The sequence below is a fragment of the Sceloporus undulatus genome, chromosome 3 (genome assembly GCF_019175285.1).
Source record: "Sceloporus undulatus isolate JIND9_A2432 ecotype Alabama chromosome 3, SceUnd_v1.1, whole genome shotgun sequence".
Classification (NCBI taxonomy): domain Eukaryota; kingdom Metazoa; phylum Chordata; class Lepidosauria; order Squamata; family Phrynosomatidae; genus Sceloporus; species Sceloporus undulatus.
The window spans coordinates 100,842,649-100,868,675 of NC_056524.1; the positions used below are offsets into that span (position 1 = coordinate 100,842,649).

General features: G+C 39.1%; 1 protein-coding gene across 1 annotated transcript in view; it reads right to left on the minus strand.

Moving 5' to 3' along the window:
• AFF3 (AF4/FMR2 family member 3) overlaps positions 1–26,027 on the minus strand; it is a 299,241-nt gene that overhangs the window by 125,215 nt on the left and 147,999 nt on the right. The window contains exon 5 of the mRNA XM_042460463.1: positions 86–122. Within this exon, the coding sequence (XP_042316397.1) occupies positions 86–122 (37 nt within the window). The remainder of the gene's footprint in view (positions 1–85; positions 123–26,027) is intronic.

The window sequence follows — 26,027 nt, forward strand, 5'->3', positions numbered from 1 at the left end:
TATTATTATTATTATTATTATTATTATTATTATTATTATTATTATTATCAATCAGATTCAGTTGCAAAGTGAAAGTTAGTCTTACTTTGATTGTTGTGCCCAGTAGAAACATGTTGCGAGTCCTAAAAGAACAAAAACATGAAATAGTTACACTAGTAGAGCAATTAAAAACATGAAGCAGTACAGTGAATTGGAGCCTTATGCTAAAAATAGCAAACAGCCTCATTGTGAATTTTGGTACTTTATTAAACCCATGAAAAGTCCCAGCTTGCTGAGCATAAGGAAAGGTTTAATTTTGCAGTGGACATGTCTATCCTGGCAGGAGGAAAGGGGCAGGGATAAGTAGAATTGGGTAACATGTCCATATTAAAATATCCGTTTCACACTTTCTGAAACCAGAAATGGGATGAAGTCAATCCTGCATTCAACATTTGCACATTTCCAGCACTTCTAATACATCTTAGTAAATAAATACTGAATGCAAAACTATACACACTTCTGAAAAACATGCTAAATCAAAATGTGTATATAAGAATAATGCACACAATATACTTTATTAAGTGGAAAGATGCATACCATAGTAACCTGTGTATGTTTGGAAGGCAAATGTACAAAAATACATATGAATGAGCAGGGAAGGTTCACATAACCCCATATAAGACCGAGTCCATTGATGTGGACAAAAATGTGCATTTTATGCGGCACGATGGAACCACAGCGGACAAACTGCGTGGGTCCCTGGCGCAGCAAGAAGAACCCGTAAAAAGTGGGTTCTTCTTGCGGTGCCGTTGTGACATCGCAAGGCACCAATGTCGCCCTTGCAGCATCACAAGGGTGCCGAGACGTGCAGACGCTAGGCGTCTGTCACGTCAAAATGGCGGTGCCCATCTGTATAGGGCGCCACCATTTTGACACCCTCGTTACATGTGAGGGGCAAGGCGCATCAGGAAGTGCCGCCCCTCGTGCGTAACGATGGTGCCCAATAGGGCCTGTTGGGAACGCACCTATGTTTAGTACTGTCTAAGGTCCTGCATTGGGTCTCATGGTTTGGGAGAAAAGTGGACTAGAAATCCTATAAATATATTTAAAAATACACATTTTCTGAGGAAATGTATGTCAGTTTTTATGGGGTGGGTTAAAGCATAAAAACCATCACAGATTGATGTAGAAATGGGATGAAACAGATTTATGAATTAACACAGAGCAGATATAGACTGATCCATCCATTTCTAGTTAAGTGTCCTCCCTTTTCTAGCCCACAAATTGTTCACTTGCAAACAGAAAGAGGGTAGTTTTCACAAACATTTTGTGTGTGTACATAAACATTTGAGATAAGAACATGCCCACAGAGATGTATTCATTGTTTTGTAGATGCACAACCAAGATTAAAACATAACAGCGTCCATTCTTGAAGTATCCCATTCTCTATTACCCAGAGTTGTTGCCTCAACCCCCATTCTTCCATGGCCAGGTGCAATGGCTGTTGAAGAAAGACATTTCCAACCATTGGAAAATACATTGTATTTCAATATGTCAGGATAGCTTAAATGAACCACATGTAACAGTTGGTCCTGCATATCCATGGAGTCCATCATCCACAGCGTGAAAATATTTCAAACACAAATCAAGCTTTTTTCAAAAACACATAATGAAGTTACATTTTAAAAGCAATTTAATGAGTGGGAATCAAAGAACTTTATTGGTATAGTTATTTTTTTTAAATTAAATTTAAAATTTAAATGCAGAGAGAAATGTAAAGGGCATTTTAAGAGCCACGTTCAATTTTCAGTGATTTTAAATTTATAGTATTTTTTTTAATTTGTATGGTCTTCTCTTATCAATCCTCTATTTTTGAAAAGAAAAGAAAACAAAAACAAGCAACACGTTGAGTAATGTAGAGAGATCTTATAGCACCTCTGAGACTAACTTTTCAGTTAGTTGGCAGCATGAGCTTTCGTAGACTAAAGTTTACTTCCTCAGACTTTAGTCTACAAAAGCTCATGCTGCCAACATCTTTCTTTCCGTTAGGAGCTGGACAGACCATCCCTAAGAGGCGGCTCTTTGCTGCCCCTGGAAGAGCTGGGTTGGGGATGCAGCAACTGCACATCACACCCCCAACCTGGTAGGTCCATGGAGCAAAAAGAAGCCGCAAAAAGCGGTGTCTTTTTGTGCCATGGAAAAGGTGCTATAGCCACCGCTGCAGCAGCTCTTCTGCAGCTCTTTGGGATAGCACATCTAAACGCTGCACCAAAGAAGCGACGTGATGCTGCCCACCATACAGTGGGGTGCATGGCATGACGCCAACATGACACCAGCATGGGGGCAGTCAGTGGGCAGTCGCCATGCCCCTACTCTGCCCTCATGCCAGCATTTCTTCTTGCTGGTCTGTTGAGAGCTTGTGTCTCAGAGGTGCTACAAGATCTCTTTACATACTGATTCTACAGACTAACATGGTTATATCTTTGGGATACAGTAACATGAGTTACTTTTTCATGCAAACCTACAGTAAGTAAGGGCAATTTATTTATTTATTTATAGAAAAATCTTTATTGTTAAAATTTTAGCAAACATACATATACATTTAATTTTTAAACACTGTAACTAGTTAAGTTAGTTCTGAAAAGTAGCACTTGAAGTTCTGCACAAACAGCCAAAGGTTTGCATAAACAGCCAAAGGCTTAGGTCCAGACTATTTGAAAGACCATATCTCCCCATACAAATCACCTAGAGCCCTAAGATCCTCAGGAGAAGGCTTTCTCTCGGTCCCACCACCATCCCAGGCTCGCCTGGTGAGGATACAAAAGAGAGCCTTCTCAGTGGCTGCTCCCACCCTCTCAAACTCCGTTCCATGGGAGACTAGGCTGGACCCCTCACTGCTGGCCTTTCACTGACAGGCAAAGACATTTTTGTTTAACAGGCCTTTTGAGATCTGGCAGGCTTGGTTTTATTGGGAGGTGAGAGGGTTGGACTTGGACTGTTTAATTTTAATAATAATAAAATAATAAAAGTTTTATTTATATTGCCCCGCCTCTCCCTTTGGATCAAGGCGGGTTTACAACCTGATAAAACCATAAATACAATCATAAAATGCAATACCGTAAAATACAATACTTAAATACAATCACAATCCAGGAACAGTAAAAATTCAAAACATGATACAGTGGTCAATTACAGGGAATCAATCTGACAGATAACATGGTGTCTTAATCAGGATCAGGAGGGTATGCCCGCCGGAAGAGCTCTGTCTTGACAGCCCTCCTGAAAGTGTCCAAGACGGTAGTTAGACGGATCTCTTTAACTCTGTATGTTTTAAAATTTTATATTTGTAATTTTTATATTTTCATGATTTTAATTGTACAATTTTAACTGTTATGTTTATATATGTTCGCTACCTTGGGTCCCATTTTGGGAGAAAGGTGGGATAAAAATAAAATAAATAAAATAAAAATAAATAAATAACAATGTTATTTCATGTGCAGTCGTAAATTCTGAGACTCAAGGCAGTAGGCTCTAGTGGACCAACATAGTTGTGTACTTAAGCCAAACTGATGTGTACTTATGCCACTCTAGCAACTGTTTTGATGTTTCTTTATGAAACATCTTCATCATTTTGGCAAAACATTGTGCTATGTCTTCCAAGGATGTCAGCTCAAATTTGCTTTGAATAATTCAAAGCAATTATGGGAATTTTAAGAGCACATACATGGTAAAGGCTGCAATATTTTGTACCTGCATATGTCTTGTTGATTCTGGGAATGCTTTACTGTATATTATTTATGGTCTCCTAATCTTTAGATGCATCCTTCAATGCCTGAAAATGGCATTTCAGTTAAGTATAAACAATGTCAAGTTCCATTTTCAAAGGCAGGTTTACTGTTTCTCCAGGATATTTCAGACAAAATAAACTACAGCAACAAAGCTAATTAACATAAATATGGGTTGTTTTAACAGTGAATAAGGATTAACAGCCTCGTAAATGGCATATCCAAAATCATGAGTTATTTAAATTATACTAGTCATTATTAGTTGACTGAGTCCAAGAATAAGTGAGATACATGAAAGTCTTCCCTCCCCTTCCCACACAACATAATGTATTTTCACTTGTTTAGAATTACAGCCCTATCAGTAAATTTGAGAAAACAATAACAATTCTGTATCAAATTTATCTTCTCACTTATTCATATTTAGTGTTATTTATTGCAATATGGTAATTTGCTTTAAGCCACCTAGAGAGTCCACAGTTGAGGTGGTTCTGAACTCGTTTTGCTATTTGAAGAAAAGTTGTTTAGAATCACAGGATCATAGAGTTGGAAGAGACCACAAGGGTCATCCAACCCAACCCCTTACTACACATTAATACACAATCAAAGGGCTCCTGACAGATGGCCATCCTGCCTCTCTTTAAAAACTTCCAAAGAAGGAGACTCCACCACAATTCAAGGGAGTGTGTTCCACTGTCAAATAGTTCTTACTGTCAGGAAGCTCCTCCTAATGTTTAGGTGGAATCTCTTTTCCTGTAGTTTGAATACACTACACTGTGTTCTATGGAGCTGCAGAAAATAAGGTTGCCCCATTCTCTTTATGACATTGAGCCTGAACACAATGGCAGTAAGCGCCGGCTTGGGGGGTGGAGTGGGGGCATGACTTTTAAATGAAGGAATTAATGTGGTGGCTCAAGTGGTTAAGATGCTCGTTTCCATTGAGAATTCAATTCATTAAATAAAGGTAGTACCCATTTCTTCCCCCACCCTTTCATGCAGTATATTATCTGTAAGCAACCAAAATACCTATTTGCAATGTGCATAAACATATCTTCTGATTCTATTAATCTAACTTTCTGTATCAAATTTGAATGAATCATAGGCCTTAGATCCATTATAGCCTGCCATCAAAATCTTTTAACTGGAGTTCCAACTGAGCTGCCTTGTCTTTGTACATGCAATTCTGATTAAACATGTCAACATTTGCAATCTGTTTCCTAGAGTATGGTACTAATGTGGTGTTTGTAGGTTGTGATGGTTCAATAAGAGGCTGTTGGTTTCTAAAAAAAACTGCATTACCTGACACCCCATTAATTTTAAAATTCAGTTTTGTAACAATTTGTAACTATTTTCCAAAGCTGAAGAATCCAATGTGAACATAATATGGACTTTCAACTGCTTCTGCAGATGGAAGCATTTATTATAGAATGTCTATAGAAAGCAAGGCAAAGAACACGCTCCTACTTTCACAGCTCCAGCCAGTGGGGACCATTTCTCCCAAAACTATTGGAATTGAAAGTACATTTGCTCCAACTGAGGCATAGTAGGGGAACATGTTAGCTTGACCTGTCAATTATGGCCGCTTTTCACCATTTGAAGCAGCCTGAGAAGTGTATATATATATAAAAAAAACACCAATTTTTGAAAAGATGATACTATTCCCACTTTTACTGGTAAATCCCCACTGAAAATGCACCATTTCAGAACCGGTAGGCAATTCCTTTCCCTGTCTATCTCTATGTACTCCCTTAGGCAACAACAGAAATCCGTTTAAAAAAAAACCCCAAATCAAATGAACCATAAGCAGTTGCTACTTATCTGTCTTTCCATATTTTAGCAAAATTTTCATATTTTAGAAACATTGAGGGAACTTTTTTTTTGTTTGCAGCACAACATAAATTGCACCATTTCTGAAAAAAGCACAAGAGTTTGAGAAACTGAGCAACTTTGCAGTCAAAACCCACATGCAATCTTTTTGTTTGTTTATTTGTTTACTATGCAGAGAAAACTACACAGTTTCCATGGGGGAGGATACATACCCTCCCCTCACTTAAATTGTTTTTCACTATATTATTCGGGAAAGTGCACAAAATACAAAACTAAATTGCATACTATACCGCTATACAAACAATGTGGTGAAGGCTTCCATGTTGTGGCTGCAGTTTTTGCTGGTTTGAAAGTTGCATAACCAAAATATTACGCAGAAAATAAAGAAACTCAGGCTGCAGCCACAAGTGGTTTTGTTGAACACCACTGCTGGTTTTGCACAATATTTTTGTTGCACAACAAATAGCCACATGAGTTTGTTGTTCAACTTTGCTGATTTTGTGCAATATTTTTGTTGTTCAACATTTCTGGTTTTTACATTAAAAAGCATTAATGCTGTACAACATTTTTGTCAGTAATGTTGCACAACATATAGCTACATGGGTTTGTTGTACAACACTGCTGATTTTGCACAACATTTTTGTCATGCAACATTGCTGTTTTTTACATACAATTCACCAGACCAAATAGCCATGTGGTTTTATTGTGAAACATTGCTGATTTTGTGCAACATTTTTGTAGTGCAACATTATTGTTTGCAGCGAGCCCTCAGTATCCACAGGGGATCTATTCTGGAACCCCACACAGATGCCAACACCTGCGGATGCTCCAGTCCCATTAACTTCAGTGGTGCCGCAGCCATGCAGTCGCACCACCATTGAAGACAATGGCACTTTGGATGAGCTGCCTCCTCCTCCTTCTCTCCCCCCAGTCGCCTCTTTCTCCTCCCTTGTCCTCCACCTATTCTCCACCTCTAAAGCAAAGGACAGGTTGAGGTCAGATGGCGTGGGTGGTTTACAGTTCCTAAATACTCCATGGACCTAAATACTCCAAAGACACCAGATCCTGCCTGGTCTTGGAAGCTAAGCAGGGTCAGCTCTGATTAGTACATGGATGGGAGACTGCCAATGAATACCATGGGCAATAGGCTATATCTCAGAAGAAGGAACTGGCAAAACTATCTCTGTGTACTCCTTGCCTAAGAAAATTCAATAACATTCATGGGTTCACCACAAGTTGATCCGTCACTTGAAGGCACACATACACACCCAACCTTGCCAAATGAAAGCTGAGCCTTCCCTCCAAATGTTATTTTTTGTTTGCTTTCTAGGGACAGTTGAACATTATCCACATGCATGTCAGAATGGCCACCCATGTCCAGCTCCTTCTGGTTAGTAAAGAAGGGAAGGAAAAAGGAAAATAGAGTAACATTCACCTGTACTGGCTTTTAAACAAAGTGTTGGGGGAAAACAACAATGTGTGGCCAATGCTGACAAGCTTTCCTGTTAAGGGAGAAAGAACAGGCAATTTTAGCTGAAAGAAGCTCGTAACAGAGCCATTGGCTGAAAACCAAGAGGAACCAGCTTCATGAGTTACACCTGGCATTTCTACTTCAGCAATCCAGCAGCCTGTCCAACATGGCATCTGCTTCTGTCAAGGCACTGTCTCCCAGCTGCTTGCTTCAGGCATGTTGCCCAGACTGTCAAATAATGCCATTCATCTTGGTTTGGTAGTCTCCTCTACACTATTCTCATTCTACTGCTGATTCTTTCATTTCTCAGCCTCCGCTAGTAATGCTTCCCAGGTAGCAGATGCCCAAATGTGGGCAGTGCATTAGGGGGCTATCTATATGTCCCCCACTTGTGGACCTCACAGGAAATCTTTTCTAAGTCCACCTGCTGTGTTTTGGAGGAGTCTGACTGAAAGTCATGTTTCTGAAAAATAAGGAAAAACACTTCTAGGCAATGCAGAAATGTATACAATAATGCATACATTTTGAAAAAAATATTGCAGAAATTTCAAGGAAGATGTCAATATTGAATTCTAGTGGATCAGATATGACAATGATAAACTGTGAAGTCTGGGAACAAGAATAATTGGTTTTCACATTCCTAGTATGCCAAAACTAATTACAAAATTCTGATGAAATAATAAAAAATAATGTGAAGTCGAAAAATGTTTATGTGTAAGGATAGAATAGAAAAGAATCTTTATTATAGTCATAGACCAGCACAGATAAAAAGGGGACAAAGAATAAAAGAAGGTAAAAACACAGGTTAAGAACAGTATTTAAAATATCCTTTCAGATTTCACAGCTGAGAACATCAAGACAAGATTGGCAGTAGTCTACTGTGGAGGTCATTGCCTGGCAAATTTTAACCACAGCTGCACAGAAACTGGCAACACTATATGTTGTATTAGGGTTGATGCCTTGTGCGTTAGAAAACATATTCATGCAGTTATGCATAGGATATAATAGATTACTTTAAAAATATATTTGCATGTCCCACTTCTCTGTATATTTTATTGTAACCCATCCAATAGCCAGAAATCTAAATTCCATTAATGTACATATTCCTTCCACATAAGAAAACTGGAAATTTTCTAATGTGTAGTCGAAGGCTTTCATGGCCGGCATCCATGGTTTTTTGTGGGTTTTTTGGGCTATGTGGCCATGTTCTAGAAGATTTTCTTCCTGACGTTTCGCCAACATCTGTGGCTGGCATCTTCAGAGAAATTTTCTGTTTGCTTAAGGAATTCAACAGGGGTTATAGGAAGTTTAGTATGAAATCATCAATGGTCTTGATCTAAAAGGATGAATAGGTAGGATTTCTTGCTAATTTCAACTTCATTACCCTCCTTCTTCAGTACTCTCTTTCATCAAATCACCTTTCATACTACACAATTATAGCACTAGATTCCACTTTAAAGGCTACAGCCCCATGCTACAGAATCCTGGGCTTTTGCAGTTTCATGAGATATACAAAATTCTTTTCTAGTGAGCTTTAATGCCACATCAAACTGGAAATCCTGAAATTCCACAGAAAACTGTGTGTGCAAATAATATGAAATCACAGTGCTATAACTGTGTAGTGTGAAAGAGACCCTGCCATACTATATTCCCTCCAACTTTAAATGCAACGTCAGCAGAAGAGTGGCTGAAGACAGAACTGAAAGACAAAGCCAGATCCACAAATGGTATATTTTGAACACCATTAACTTTCCCACTGTAGCCAGTTATGTCCATCTTGACATTTTAAAAAACCTTTATAGCTGTAAGTGTGAATAAAATTAAAATTTACAGAGAGTTATTCAGCTTTGATTTCTAGAATGATATCAAATAAGCCTGGCTACAGTCAGGACAGCTTACAGAATTTTAATTGCCTATTTAAAGCAGTGCAAATTTCAAACTGCCAGACTAGTAATTAGCTGAAGTACAGGTTAAAAGTAGTTCAGTACGCCTGGGGCTAACTTCATCAATAGTATATTTTTAAATACAAATGAGTAAAAATTATTACTTCTTTATCCAGATATGTGATTAAATTCTGCATCAATGCAAACACAACGAACAGTTTCATCTCCAGTAGCCATCTCTCTTCTCATTAATTGTTACAATTGCTTATCATGTTTCTCAGCTTCAGACAATGTGGGTACCTAAACTAGGATGAGGCAACTACCACTAACAACAGCAACAACAAGCGAATCCAGCCACAGTTTATAAAGTTATTAGTTGTTTCTGGCAACCCATGTCCTCCTGGAATAACACTTTGAGCATCAAAAGCAGGTATTTGAAATAGCAGTAACAATAGAAAATTTACCTAGCATTAATTTTTTTAGGAACAACAGTATGCTGCCAACATTTTGCAGAACAAAAGGGTTCATATAGCCATTGCCCATAAGAACACAGGTAGGGAACAGACAAAGAGTCAGTTTTCTCACAAGAATTACAAAGCTGCAATCAAAGTAACAAACAGTAGAGATGTGGAAGATTTGTGGTAAATAAGTTAAGAGGGTAATTTCAAACACAAACTGACTTTAAAAGCCCTCACTGCAGTTTGTCTTATGGACGTAAAAGTTAGGAGAAAAGGAGAAAACAGATATGCTTTAAAGGCTTGCCCTATTGGCCTAAAGTTGCAATGCAGATGCATTGTACCAACTGTTGTATAAGAAACTAGATTTAGGGTCATTCTCTGGTTTTCTTTTCACTCTTTGGTAACATTTTGCTCTTTTTGTTGTTAATCCAGATCCAAAATAGAGTTAATGAAACACTACTTAAGGCTGCAATATTATATCAGCTCACAAGGGAGTAATTCCAACTGAACTGAACATATACAGCTTCTGAGCAGTCAAGTCTAGGGGTGCATCTGCATAGTAGAAATACTGTAGTTTGACACTACTTTATGTGTTGTAGCTCCATCCTATGGAATCTGTGGATTTGTAGTTTTACAAGTTCTTTATCCTTTTCTGCCAAAGAGTGCTGAGGCCTCACAAAACTTCAAATCCCAGAACTCTGCAGGATGGAGCTATGGCAGTGAATGTGTTATCAAACTGTATTATTTCTACAGTGAAGGCACATCCTAGGATTACACTAATATTCTGCCATGTTCATTGGGGAGGGATTCTAGGAGCTGTACTCTGAACAAATAATGTTTCCAAATTGTCTGTCTCAGTTCATCCAGCATAACTAAAATCATACCACCCATGTATAACATGGACGTATCAACAGAGTCAGGAACACAGTATGTTTTTCTGAACTTGAACAACTATTGGGGGGAAACAGTTGGTAAACTGCCCACCCTCCATTCAAAGGGTAGTGACTTTGGTGTGTGTGTATGTGTGTGTAAAATTCAGGCAGTGGGAGGAAGGTTGCAGAATCCTTCATACAGAGTGCTCCATATAGTAACAGTCTGCTGTAGGTCCCATTTGGAAGCCTGCGAACTGAAAAGTGCAGGGTAAAGGTTTGTAAAATCACTTTCCCATGGTTGTGGTTGCTTAGTGGTAAGTGATTCAATCCTTGCCTAGAGCTACCATTCACACATAGCGGGGATGAGCTTGGGCACAGAAATCAATTACTCGAGCAAAGCTCATATAAACCTGGCTTTGTTATGCATCCAGATCCCAATTCAATATTTTATTATGAATGCTTGAGATTTGCTTTGGTTAAAACACATTTCTTTTAAAAAATATTTCCCCCTGAACAGTAATTTATATAACAGCAACATTTCTTTATAACACCCTTTTCACCAAAGGGTGGAACATCAGACATATATAACCAAACAATAAAACAAACACTATCATATACTAAAAATAAAATCACCACAACCCAGATACCACTCATCTCAAGCAGCCTTAGTTATATCCAGCAGCTTAATATGGTGAATTATAGAAGACAATCTTCAATCCTTTGTGAAAATGAGTAAGACCCTCCTTCAGCCAGAGATGCAAAGGAAGTGAGTACCAGAAATGTGGAGTCAGATTCTGAAAGGCACACAGTCTTGACAGAGCTGTTATGTGTCAGTGGAACTGTCAATAATCATTTGCCTGTAGTTCTTAGATTCCTAGATGGTACATACCATACTAGCCAAGCTGCCAAATACCGGGGGAGGTTAGAACACAAGGTCTTAAATGCCATGACCAAAAGCTTATAATGAGCCCTGGCTCAAACTGGTAGCCAGTGAAGGGATCTACGAGGAAGTGAGATATGTGAGTATTTAGGGAGTTTTAAAACAACACAAATGACACTATTCTGGATTAAAGCCAGGAGGAAAAGAGAGCAGGAAGGCAAATCTGGCAGTAAACTATTACAATAGGCCAGCCATGAGATAACCACAGCCTGCTCAAGCAGATAGACAGCCTTGACAGTCAAAAACCTAAAGATCCTGTGGCTGTTCAACAAATGGAAGTTAAATGCCTTTGCAGTAGCTCTGATGAACAGGCCTATGCAAAATAAATAAATAAATAAATAAATAAATAAATAAGACAAATGATCATCCAGCAGGATGCTAAGGTCTATTGCAGCCGAGACAGAGTCTAAAGTACACAAAAAAGGGGAGGACTCAGTACTGATCCTTGAGGCACCCCTGCAGCTGCAGGGAAAGTTGTTGACATACACCCCTTAAAAGAAACAACAAATGAACTGTCCAACAAAAAATATTTAAACCAGGATAGAGCGTTTACATAAAAAGATACAGCTGATAATCACAGTAATATAGTCTTACCTCACTAATATAATGTAAGACTGTCATTTCTAGTTAGGAAGGGTTATAATTTGTAGTCTTATCATCTAGTAATTTTTTTAATTAGTTGTTTTCATATAGAGAGGTGGTGTGAGGGAGACTAAAAACATGATTTTTTTTCTCTGTATTTTTTGAGGAACACTCTTAAACGTGAAATAATTGAATGAACAAAAACTAATATTCATTCTTAGAAGACTACCTGATGACAGTCAGAAGGTTCCTTTTCTAAGCTGTCTCAGTTGAAGGTGACAATGTTAAAAAGCAATTTAACTCACTTTTTAATTTTCTGTTCTTAATAGGTTTTACATTATTTCCCCTAGAGATCTCTACAGCACAAAATGAAGGGAACATGCTTTAGGAAGAATGTGGACTGAATGCCATGCTAATTCATAAGTTTTAAGAATGCTCATGCAAGTCTATTATGCAGCAAGATTTTTCCCCCTGCCTCTCCAAATAGGATTGACAGCTTCTTTGTGTTTCTGCTATGTGCTGTCCAGTCAACTTTGACTTATATTGACCCTATGAATGAGACACTTCCAGGGGATCTTGTTTTTTCTGTTTTTTTTTTTGTTCATGTAACAAGTACAAATAGTATCTATCTTTTCTTTAATACACAATTTTTGCTCCTTTTCTTCGTGCAGCCTTTAATATAACATTTTTATGTTTTTGAATCTAAGTTGCAATCATGAGCATAAGAAAATACTTACTATCCTATTTTTGTATGAGAATGGAACTTGCATAACCAGGATGAGACATTGTGAATTGCACCCATGAGCCTCATATTAATTTACAGTGAGGAAAACTGTACCCAATATAGCAGAATGGAAAAATAAAGTATATGAATTCAAGGAAATGGATCGAATGACTATGTATATCGCAGGAAGAAAAGAACAAGAGTTTGAAAAAAATGAGGATTACAGAAAAATGGAACAAAGAGCAAAATAAATAAAATAAGATTGAATTTGTATTTGGGGGGAAAAAAGAGGGAGGGGAAAAGGGAAAAAGGAAGTAAGGAGAAGGGGGGAAAAAAACATAAAATCCCTATAGCCCCAACTGAGTTGGTGTGGATCGGATTCAATAAGCACCTTTATTAGATAACACAGTTAAGGGATAAGGTGTGTGAACGAGGAAGGGGTAATATATATTAAAAGACACCATGACTGGAAAGGTATAAAATCTCTCTTCTTTCTCCGTGGTTAAAAGTATACTGTAATGTCCTTTGGTGTTTTGTTTTGTTTGTTTTTGTTTTGAAACTGTCGGAAGTAAAGAGGGAGAAACATTGATGATGTACGGAATGTGATAAAAGAAGTATATCTGTAATAATGTATCGGTTGTATATATTCAAAAAATGAAATAAATTATATTAAAAAAAAAAAATTTACAGCTGAGAAGTATATGGCAGCATTTCTCCTTTTGTTTACATTCACACACTTGTAGCAAATCTGGATGCAGATGGCTCAGAAGGAGTGGCCTTTAGCTACTCCAGCTCACACTCCCAAAAGCAGGCCGCTGCCACGGTCCCAACCTGTTAGCCAGCAGGAGTGGATTAAATCCTCTCCTTAAAAGGTCAGTTCTTGCTGGCTTGGAGCGGCCTCGGCACAACTTCCAGCTGCTTTGGAGGCATGCATCATCTAAATGCCATGCACTCAAGTGGCCAGAAGCCACTTAATTTGGCCCATCTGTTTTGGGCCCCAGTCTAGGACCTTCAACAGCTGATGATAATGGTAGAATTAAACTATTTACCTTTTTTGTGAATGGAAATTTGTTTTGTTCCACTTTGCCAGCTGCGTGAATATCTGTAAGTGGGGGAGGCCAAGTATGGGTCATTTCCTTTAAAAAAAAAAAAAGGAGACTGTATTTAATATTTTAAGATACTTATCACATATATTTCAAACATGTAAGAACTGTAAAAAAAAAAAGCAACAAAGCATCATGTGGAAATTTCATCTTTGTTGTCTTTGTTGCACCATGGCTACTCCCCTGGAAATTGTTTGAATTTCTAATATTTTTTCTGGAAAGCACAACTGAACTTTACTATAAGAATATTCTTTGTTTATAAGCTGGATAATGACTTATAATATGTTACAAGGACGGATCAGAACATATCTGTAACAGATGGTTTTAAATGTTCCAATGTTTTATTGTTTCCACTTCTTATTTCTTATATATAAGAATGACATAGGCCTGTTACAGACAGCCAAAATAAAGTTGTTTCGAGTCACAGTGGAAGTATGGTGTTTCAATGATGCATGTGTCCTAAGAGTCCAGACGCCACACCTGAGCCACGCTCCAGTCCTTAGGGCTGGAGTGTGGCTTTGGTGCGACTTCTGGACTCTTAGGACGCATGCGTCATTGAAACACCATACCTCCACTGTGACTCGAAGCAGCTTTATTTTGGCTGTCTGTAACAGGCCATACTCTCTTCGCCTCAGAAGCTCTTTCTTGGGTAACCCTGAAAGTCTATGATCTGGAGCCACTCTTCAAGTGGATGACATATTAAATTAATCATCAATAAGGGGTCACTACTGTCCAGTATAATATCAGCTAGAGAAACATAGAGAGTGTTAGGTTATCAGTTACATTCCAACCTATATGCCTTTGCTAAACTCACAAAATAGTGTTATATAAAAGTTATATACCAACTAGACAAAATAGATTGCATAGATCATTCATTTTATGGCTTAAACTAGCCCCTTGAATGAGATGTGGAGAATTCCTAGCTTTTTCAGAACTACATAGTAAACTACCAATCATGGCCAATGAAACAAATCTTTTCATGTATCTATGGCTCAGCCATATTTACTGCCTCAGAGATGCAGTTCTGAAAGGCAACCTACCACATGTCTCAGTCTACACTATTTATGCATAAACAACCTCTTAAAAATAGATAAAAAATGAAGCAAGGAGTTAGAATAACTGAGATCCAAAAAACAATGTTTGAGGACCAATAGTGTTACCCCCACTCAGGGTGTTGCCTAGTATGGCTTGAAACCTCTGCACCCCCCTAATGACATGCCTGACAATGGAACCCCCCACTGTACCTCAATGCACATTGCCACAATTTGCTACACAGGATGTATATTGTACCCAAGGTACAAAATATCAGTTTTATTAGGAAGCTAAGCTAAAGTCATGGCAGTTAAAGTGGTGCCAATGCTTTAATTCTGCAGTATGGCTAGACCCATACGTAAATTTTTATATTTTTATCTCATTTTATAAATGACATACATAGTTATTTTTAACAGCCCAGTAACTGTGTTAAAAACCCTGGAGAATAATTTTAATAGGATCTCCCATACTGTACTACCATTGAATATCAGTTGCTAAGGCAAACATTGGGAAAGGACTATAGGATTCATTTGGCTTGGTGATACAAGTAACAGAATATCGCTGACGTTGGATCCCAGCTCTCACCTAGAAGGTTCTGATCTGCAAGCAGGGTCACCTCTGGTTTCAGTAAGATGAACTTTACTAGATGGCCAACACATAATAACAACACCAGTGGCCAATTCCTATAGCATTCTGTCTCCTATTTTTATTCTAAATGTGTGTGTGTGTGTGTGTGTGAATTTTATTGTTTTACCTCCTACATTTATCTATTATTTCGCCAAATACAGAATCAGCTACCTTTCACATCATTCACACATTGAAAGGAAAGAATCACTTGTGACCTTCTGTTGCATTAGCATCTATTTCTAAGTTAGCTGCTTAAACAAAAGCAGTGGGCCGTATGATAACACAATTGTCTGAAAACTGGCCTGCCCAAGGAAGCTGTGATGATGTGGATAATCAAGGTACAGTCTTTATTAATGTATTAACCTCCTTCACCCAAGAATGGTGGATTCTAATTCCTGAATGGCCATGCAAGACTAATGTAACTTGTTCCCTGGTTACAGCTGACAGCAGGCAGGCACCTGAGGTAATGAAGATGAATAGCTACGTTTTGGGAGCAGAGCAAGGAGATCATGGGAGAAACAGCTAGAAGACTTCAAGGTGCAAGTATCTTTCTAGGGGGGAGAGATGGTTGTGGTGGTGGTGATGATGATGTTAACGACAACAACAACAACAATAACAACAACAGAAAAAAACTTCACCCAGTGAATACAGAACACATTTTAAGAGTTACTAGTAAATGTGTTATTTATACACTACAGTTAAATAGTAGCCGTTACTGAAAATCACCTTGGACCAATTTCCAGTAAAGAAAACAAAGAAGAGAGAAAAATCATAAAGAATATGGTATGAATCTGGCTGTTTACCAGGACCTGACAGATGGTGGAATATACGCAGACAGAAGAGGAATGAAAAAATGTTTAATGTTTCCAAAATCTGTTGGAGTTGCCAAGAAAATGTTTCTAGGCTGGCAGACAACTGAAAACATATATTAATGGGTAAATATCTAGTAGCAGTTAAGCATTTCATATGACTTTGTTTACATTTGCTACAGAGATGTATTTTGTTATTTACTATAAGATGTTATAGACTGGGAAATATAACACAATTAATGTACTATCTACTGCAGAATAACTGAAATTGATTTCAAATGATATGAGAACTTGAAGATGGTCAGATATTTGTAAGTGCCTTTGCCTTTTCAGTTATTTAAATATTAAATAGGGATGTATTCACTTCATTCTAGAGCCAATCACTGTATGACTTTACATGCATTTCATAGTTGTGGAGTAGGTAGTATAAAACTCAGTGCCAGTGTATTACTACTTAACCCACTGTGCTGCAACTATATATATATTATTTCCTTCAGTTGTGGATTTCTCTGTCTTTTTGCATAACTGTACTAAATACAGCCAAGTTCATATTGACATTACAGTGCTATTGCAGCAGCCATTCCCTGCAAGGTAAAATAAGAAGCTACAGGAAAATATTTATATCATGGCCTATATCTGAAGATCTCAGGGCAGCATAGAGATAAAATCAATTTGTTGTTGCTGTTTGCTTTCAAGTGATCTTGACATATGGCAATCCTAAGGTGAACCTAGCTTGGGGTTTTCTGGATTTGAGAGAGTATCACTCAACCAAGGTAATCCAATGGGTTTCCATGGCCAATCAGGGAATTGAACCCTGGTCTCCAGAGTCATAGTCCATTGCTCAAACAACTACACCACTATGGCTCTATAAATCAGTATTACCAGGTAAAAACAAAACAGGTTTGTAAAACCTAATACTATCTGAAGATAATCTATGAGGGTAAAAGGCTTTGATAAAAAGTCATGTTTTTACTTGGAACCTAAATCAATCCAACACTGCAGCCAACTCCATAATTGGAGTGCCATAGTTGAGAAGGCCCCCTCCTAGATCCACATCCAGTGCACTGAGCTCCTTAGTTGGACACAGAGGAAAGCAGACTGCAATCCATGGGCAGGCACATAGAGAGAGGTGGTCCCCAAATTATTTAAATCCCAAGCCATTTAGGGCTTTAAATGTCATCACAATCACCTTGAATTCAGACCACAAGTGTATCAGCAGCCAGTGCAATTCTTCTAGGGCTGGTATTATAAGATGTCTATATGGTATTCCAGTTAACAATTGAGCCATTGCATTTTGCATTAACTGCAGCTTCTGAATCATCTCCAAGGACAGTCACACACTCTACTAAAGGAAGTTACCATTGGGCCTGTTCCCACTACATTTAAATCCTGATCATGATCCAGGTTAAACGGGCACGATTCCTACTGAATCTGATTTCAGAAATTGATTCAGAAAGGGGGGTCATGCTTTTTGCCCATTTTTGCCCAAGTAACCCACGTCAAAAAAGACAGTGAGAAAATGGGGTGCTTTTTGGGCTGAATTGATTTATTTAGAAATAAATTGATTCAGCCCAAGTGGGAACCAGGGGGATTCAAACCGGATTCAAATCTGGTTCCCACTGGCAGCCTAACTCGGGGGGGGGGGGGAGCTGTCATGGGCCAACCTCTCCTGGCCCCAAAATCCCCAGCCCAGTCTCCTTACTGGATTCTTTGGCCACTGACCAAATTCCCTGGGCTTTTAAAAAAAATTCTCAGGACCAGGGAGGCAGGAATGAGGTCGCAGAGATGCTGGAAGACTTGCGACCCCCTTCCCAGCTTCTCTGCGACCTCCCAAGCCACAGGAAATTAAAAAAAAAGGTGCAGGGAACCCGGTCAGCGGCCAAAGAAGCCAGTAAGGAGGTTGGGCTGGGGATTTTGGGGCCAGGAGAGGCCAGAGATGGGCTGGACCATCAAGATGCCCCCTTGCCACTGAACCAATTCCAGAAACTGGCACAAACATACATTTTTTTAGAACCGGTTTCAGGAATCAGTTCAGGAAATGGGACACAGGCCCAATACAGTAGAGAGATCTTATAGCATCTTTGAGACTAACTGACGGAAAGAAGTTGGCAGAAGTATGTATATTTTGTGGGAGTTGCTCCAATTTTATAGAAATGATAGTCTTTGGACAGAACATCCTCCGCTTGAGAAAAATGGACCAAAAGGTGCATGTTCTGTGTTATGAACTGCTATTCCTTTGCTCCAAATATCTCAAGACATCAGGCCCCCTCAGTGGGTAATGCTGTTATTCAGAAACAAGCATCATTGGATTCCTAATGAGCATAATATGGTTCAAAGTTTCAGATATCATGGTCTGTGTAGGCAAACTCTTAGAGATTTTGTTAGCAGATGTTAATGTACAGAGGCGTCATGTCTACAAGCTTCAAGCCACAGCTAGAACGCATAGCAGACATCTTAATGGATGAATAAAATGGCACTATTTCATGAAAAGGTTCTGTTTGTTCTACACTGATTTTTTTTAGGGCAAAAAAAAGTCCTTTCGCAAGAAAGAAGGTTTGAATAATAATAGACTTGGCTGCAGGATTTAAAAAGAAAAAAAGGATTGCAGAGCAACATTTAAATTGTCCCGTAACAGAAAGCCAAAAAGTCCAGAGAAGCAGCAACCCAGGAGGTTGTTATTTCTCTTGCCAGTGACATTTGAATGTTTTATCTTCAGATCCAGAAAACATATCTAAGATCATAGAGCAAAATACAGTAACATCCAGAATCCACTGAAAAGTAATATATGTATTGGTTGGCCAAATAAAGGTATTGCTGTTGTTTTTTTAAAAAAAATAAGCATGCCAACTGAAGGGCATACCTTCGGCTTCTATTTCTAATAGGTTATTATTTTCTAAGTTTATCCATTCTTTAAGCCAAACTAAACCACATGCCTCAAAGTAAAGTTTTAAATTAGGTAAGTTTAGTCCCCCTCTGTCACGCGAATCTTGCAATAATTTAAATTGAATTCTGGCTTTCCTCCCTCTCCAGATAAAATTAGCCAAATCTCTGTCCCATTCTTTAAAAATCTTCTCCGAAATTATAATTGGTAACTTTTGGAACAAATGCAAGATTTTTGGAAGTACAATCATTTTGATCGTAGCGATTCTGCCCAGGATTGAAATATTTCATTTGTTTCATCTTATCAAGTCTTGTCTTATTTTGGCCCATACTTTTTTGTAGTTATTTTCATAAAGATCAATTGTTTTGCTCGTAATTTGAAGTCCCAGATATTTGGCTTTTCCCCCCACTTTAGTTCCTGAAATTGCTTCTAATTGTTTTTCTTCTCTATCTTTCATATTTTTAGTCAGGATAATAGATTTACCTTTGTTGATTCTACAACCGGTCATCTCACCAAATTTTCCTACAATTTCCATAACCTTACTAATATTTACAATTGGATCTACAACAAAAAGGATTATATCATCCGCAAAGGCCCTGATTTTATATGTCTGGTTTTTAATTCTTGTACCTTTTACTTGATCATTAGACTTTATTTCTTTTATAAATAATTCCATAATTAGTAAGAACAACAGTGGGGACAGGGAGCAACCTTGTCTGGTTCCCCTCTGAATGTTGATAAATTCAGTTTTCTCACCATTCACTTTAATTTGGGCTCTTTGATTACGATAATTTTTTAAAATCCAATTAATAAAGTTACTTCCTATTTTATTTTAATTTTTTCTAACAACTCCAATAATAGGTACCAAATAACCGAATCGAAGGCTTTCTCGAGGTCGATAAACATTATGCCAATTTGTTTATCGCTGTGTTTTTCATAATATTCTAGAATATTTAACAGAATTCTAGAGTTTTCTCTCATGTAGCATTTTGAGAGGAATCCGTTTTGGTCCTTGTCAATCCAATTGTTTAGGCATTTTTTTATACGTTTAGCCAAAATAGATGTAAAATTTTTATAGTCGTTGTTAAGCAAAGATACTGGACGATAATTTGAGGGTTCTAAACTGTCTTTATCTTCTTTTGGGATCAAGATTATCTCTGCTTCTTTCCAAGAGTTAGGAAGATTCCCCGTTAAAGCTTCATTCATAATCTTTTGTAGTAAGCCTGCCAATTCATTTTTAAATGATTTGTAGAATTTCGCAGTTAGACCATCATTGCCTGGTGATTTTCCTGATTTATTTTCATTGATAGTTTCCCATACTTCTGTTATGGAAATTGGTTGGTTTAAATATTCTCTATAATCCTCTGGTATAGAGCCTATTTCCAAAGAAGTTAGGTATTCTTCGATTTTTTCCTGGTTTGGCGGTTGTTCTACATATAGATTTTGATAATATTTGGAGAAAATTTTCTTGATTTCTTCTTGTTGTATAATTAACTTCTCTTCAAATTTTATACGATTAATCGCTTTTTTCTCCTTCTCTCATTTTAATTTGTATGCCAACCATTTCCCTGTTTTGTTGGCGTGTTCAAAATGTTTCTGTCTGGCTTCTTTCAATTTCTTCTCAATTTCTATTGTGGCTTCAAGTTCTAATTGTTTATGAATGATTTTGATTTCTTTCTGGATTTTCTTGTCCTTCGGATTCCTTTGAAGTTCTTCCTCTCTTTTTTTTGAGGATATTATTTAAAGTTGTCCATTTTTTTTTTCTGTTTTTGTAGTTTAATGTTCTGTTGCATAAAGAACCCTCTAATTACCGCCTTCCCAGCATCCCACACTACTGGTAGTTGGACTTCTTTGTCTATATTTTCATTAATAAACAATTTAAACATTTTCCTGAACTCCTCTAATATCTTGTCATCTTTCAGGAGTTCCTCATTTAGGTACCAATTGTTTGTTTTTACTGTTTCTTTTAAAATCAAAAGTATTGGGTTGTGGTCCGAAATACCTCTGTTAAGTATTGACATTGCCTTTATTTCTCTAATTAAACTGTGTGAAACCAAAAAACATATCAATTCGTGAAAATGATTCCTGCCTTTCAGAATAAAAGGTATAGCTTTTGTAGCTTCCCTTGGAGTGTGGTGGAGTCTCCTTCCTTAGAGGTTTTTAAACAGAGGCTGGATGGCCATCTGTCGGGGATGCTTTGATTAAAGGTTCCTGCACGGCAGGGGGTTGGACTGGATGGCTCTTGTGGGCAGGTTACAGACTGCCTGTTTGGGGTGGGCTGCACCCGCCCCTTTCCCCGGGGTATCGGGGCCTCAGCGTCCAGAGCGGCAGCCGCTGAGGCCCCGATCTGCTGCTTTCCAGGCTGCGGGGAAGCGGCAAAAGGCCCCTTCCCCGCAGCCTGGAAAGGGTTGTCCTTGGGGCTTCAAGCTCCAAGGACACCCTGCGGCGGCGGGGAGGAGGAGAAAGGGGCCGCTTGGCCCCTTTCTCCTTTGGTCCGCTGGGTGCAGTCGTGTGAAGGCTGCGCCCAGCGGACCAAACCAGGAAGGAGCTCCAAAACGGAGCTCCTTCCTGCTCAGCGCTAAGGGCACACTAATCGCCCTGGCGCAGAGCAAGGATGTCACGTCCGTGCTGCCCCGTATAGAGGTGTCGCGGTCGTGATGTCCTCATGGCGGTGGCCGTGTGGAACGGCTGCTGCCATTTCATGCGCGCAGAGTGCGCACTAGGGTTAGGGGGTGCGGAAGCACTGCCCTTTTCTAACCCTAGTACGCGCTCTGCGCGTACTTTCCTGCCCATTTGTAATGGCCCGTGGTCTCTTCCAACTCTACAATTCTATGATAATGCAAACTGTCATCAATCGTCCTGTTAAGGTCTTGAACACTCAGGGCTGTGACTTCCTTGACTGAGTCTATCCACCTATAATGTGTTCTTTTCTTAACTCCTGTGTGAGCATGCACAACAAGAAGCAAGCAAGATGTGTTTAGGTACTTGGGTGACCATTTGGGCCAATTTGATGGCCTTGGTTTGGATAAAACATACGTGAAGCAAGAATTTATGTTAAAGTATTTTAAGAGTTTTCCTCCTCTCCTCCTCCAAAAGGAGCAGATGCTGCACAACACTGACACAAAAAAGCACACTGTTCATGTATTCTCAGTGAACTGTGGAATAAACTAATTTTCTGATTGAGAATCAGAACAACTCCATGTCTTTCCCAATATGACCACATGTTTGCATTTTGTTTGGTGAAGTGACAGTATGATGACATCTACTATACCTTATCATTTGGACTCCTCTCCTGAAAGTGTGGCAATCCCTTATTTTCTCTGCAACAAGCTTAACTTTAAATGAATATAATTTAATTTAATAAATTAGATTGAAAAATAGGATTTTTCAATCCAAGTTATTAAATTAACTTAAGTTATGTTTATATTGGGAGAGAAATATTTATTAGAAACGGTTATGGCCACATTCTGCTAGAGTGCAATTGTTACCTTGGTGTTTATAGTCACGAGTGTACATTAAAGCTATAATTGTGCTGTTCCATTTTGCTTTGTGCTCAGAAGCAATAATACTTAGAACTAACAGCATGAGCCGTCTTTTATCTGCTGATTTCAAATCTTTTTACAATCGTGAATAAAGTCTCTCAACACACTATTATGCCTCCTAAGTACTATACAATATTTCCCAGGCAAAGTGGCTTAGCTTGGAATAAGGTCTGAAATAATCTTCAATCAAACAATATACATATACAAAACCTTTCATTCGGTATAGTGAACATGCTGGCATTTGCACTGGGGCTTGCTGCTTGGAAAGTGGTTCCTGGTGCCAGTTTGTTATATGTTTAGTTAGTGTTATGTTGCAGGCTTCATGCCTTTGATATGGAATTTCTTGACCTAAAGTTGCATACAATTTAGTAAATTACCCAGGACTCTGTTGTGTGCCTTCAGGCCATTTCTGACTTATGGCAGCCATAAAGCGAACTTATAATCTGGTTTTCTTGGCAGAGCAGGTTTTCCATTGCCATCCTCTGAGGCAGAGAGAGTGTGACTTGCCCAAGGTCACCCAGTGGGTTTCCATGTCCAAATGGGGATTGGAACCCTGCTCTCCAGAGTCATAGTTTAATGCTCAGGCCCCTACACAATGCTGGCTCACAGTTAGTGTTATGTCACAAGGAATTCATGACTTCGATTTGGAATCTCATGATCTAAAGCTGGATATAATTTAGTGAATTAGGAGCTCAACAGATGGTCAGAAAGGGGCGGCGAGATGCTGCCCCTTTGGGGTGCCTTTTTATGCTGCAGAACAGGGGCCATTGGCACGCAATTTGGATGCGGGGCACAAGGCATATCATCGGCGCATGCGCTGTTTGGATGTGTGCACAAAAATGGCGCCTGGACAGCACGGTAGGGATTGGGAGCGTGTAGATGCTCCGCTCTTCTGAGCCCTAATTTCGGCCCCAGGCTGGCACATAGCACCAGTCTGTACTGGGCCTTACTTAGGATTATATATGTTCATATCACAGTATCCCTGTCAAGCAAGGAATGGAAGGTAACCTGTTTAATTGGGAAAGATGGCCCTGTCCAAAGCAGTGAGGCAGTTGTTTCAGGTGACAGATGTAGGATATCATATAAGTAGGGATGTCAAAAGCAATTGAGATTTTGTTTGCGATAACAGTGTCGGCAAGTCAATGGAGGCTGCCAACAGTTCCTGAAGACATTTGCCTTCAGGCACTAAGTGCTTCTCTCACACTGTGTTTTCCACAACTGTACCAAAAAAAACCCCTCCAAAACACCTCTTTGCAGAACTAGTGTCTTTACCCTTTTTGTAGCTAAATACATGCACAGACAGATACACACACACAGAGTCAAAGAAAGCAACCACAAAAATACACATCAATTGATCCAAATGATGTGAACTCCTCATCCAATAGGACACTGCCTTTTAAGAGTCTATGCAATGCAGTACAGAAATGAACAGAAATCAGTCCTCTTCCACCGAGTGCGCAGCTTCAGGAGGGATGCACATGGAGCGGTGAGGGAGGAAGGGGACACCTGCCTAGCCAGCCAGATCAGCCGAATCAACTCTGACGATCAATGGGGTGACAGATGTTGCAGCCAGATCGCCCTTACATCCAGTCTCAGAATTCACAAAAATCACACTAGCTAATCCCCCTGCTGTCTCACAACAAACAGAAATTGTTTTTATATTTTATGTTTTACTCTGTCAGAACAAGCTAGTCAGAATTTACATCTCTACATCTAAAGGCAACAAACTGTTATTTATTTACATAGAATTGTATTGTAATTGTATTCTTATTGCTAGGGAGGAAAAGAGACACTTGTGCCATTTTCTACCTAACATCACTTGGCTGTCTTTGAGTGCTGAGCATCCATAGGTGTGTTTGTCAGACTTTGCACCTTTTCAAAATTCAATAATCGAGTCTTCTGTGTACTTCAGTAAGACCTTTATTATTCAGTAACATATGAAGTTTACAGGTAGACATCTACAGACAGAACTGCCCTCAACCACAGTCTCCATCCTGTTGTGACCCCACCCTTTAGTTTAGCAGGCTTTCCCTTTATTTGTTTCCATTTCATAACATTTCCACCTAGTACCCATTTTAAGCCCATTGGTCCCACCCAAGAACTTTTGTTCTTGCCTTGTTTTCCTTTTCCCACAAGACTGGCTTGGAAAAATAAATCTGTGCATATTTGAACCAGGCAGTATCTCCAGCTAGAGCCATCAACATTCTTTTTGATCATGATTATAGCTCCCATCAGTTTTCATATACCATTATACATGTATACTAAACTATGATACATGTAACATAACTCAAACTCAGTTATCATTCTTTTACAAAGCCGACGTAGAAATACATTTACAAAGTCATGACAGATTTTACTGAATTCTGACAGTGTGCGGGGTACCCTCATGACTCAGAAACAATTTGAGGCCCCTGTGAAAACAGATATTAAGGGCATTATCACATCACCCTGCTGTCCTGACACAATTCTGCTGCTTTAAGAATGGAAGCATACCAGTTTGGCATCATTTCTTATCACACTTTTCCCCATGATAGGACTTCAGTGATCCATGGTACGTGATCTGTTTTCTGAATTGCCAAATCTGGGGGATGCTTTTGGGGTGCCCTGTACTAAATGTCTGGTTGGGCTGAGGAGGCAAAGCGTGGGGTGGGTGGAGGAGAAGTAACCACTGCAGGGGCCAAAGATGGCTAGAGACAGTGGTAGCTTGGTGAGTGCAGATGAGCATGGCTTAGAATTATAGAATCACAGGATCATAGAGTTGGAAGAGACCACAAGGGCCATCCAGTCCAACCCCCTGCCATGTAGGAAATCATAATCAAAGTATCCCCGACAGATGGCCATCCACCCTCTGCTTAAAGACCTCCAAGGATGGACACTCCACTACACTCTGAGGGAGTGCTCCACTGTCGAACAGCCCTTACTGTCAGTTCTGCCTCATGTTGAGGTAAAATCTCTTTTGCTGTAGCTTGCATCCATTGTTCCGGGTCCTAGTCTCTGGAGCAGCAGAAAACAAGCTTGCTCCCTGATCAATATGACAGGGAGGACCGCCTCTCTCCATACAATCTGCCCCGCACACTCAGGTCGGCCGGGAGGCAAATGTTAAGAGTTTCAGATGCTAGATACGCCACCACTGCACAGAGAGCCTTCTCCATCTTGGCCCCTAAACTCTGGAACTCGCTTCCCAGCGAGCTCCACTCGACTCCCTCTCTAGACCAATTCAAAAAAGGGCTAAAAACATATCTTTTCCAGCAGGCATTCCCCTAATGCCCTGATGTAATACCTGTTCCCCCTGACTGTTGTTATATTGCTCCTACACTGTTGTTGTTATATCATGCTAGCTTGGAATTGATAGTGTTACTTTTATATTGTGAATTTGTGATGTATTTTGCCCCATGTTATTAATGGATTTTATGTGCTGTAAGTTTGTGCAATTCATCACTGTAACCCGCCTTGATCTATGGAAAGGCAGGCTAGAAATAAAGCTTTTATTTATTTATTATTATGACATCCCTTCA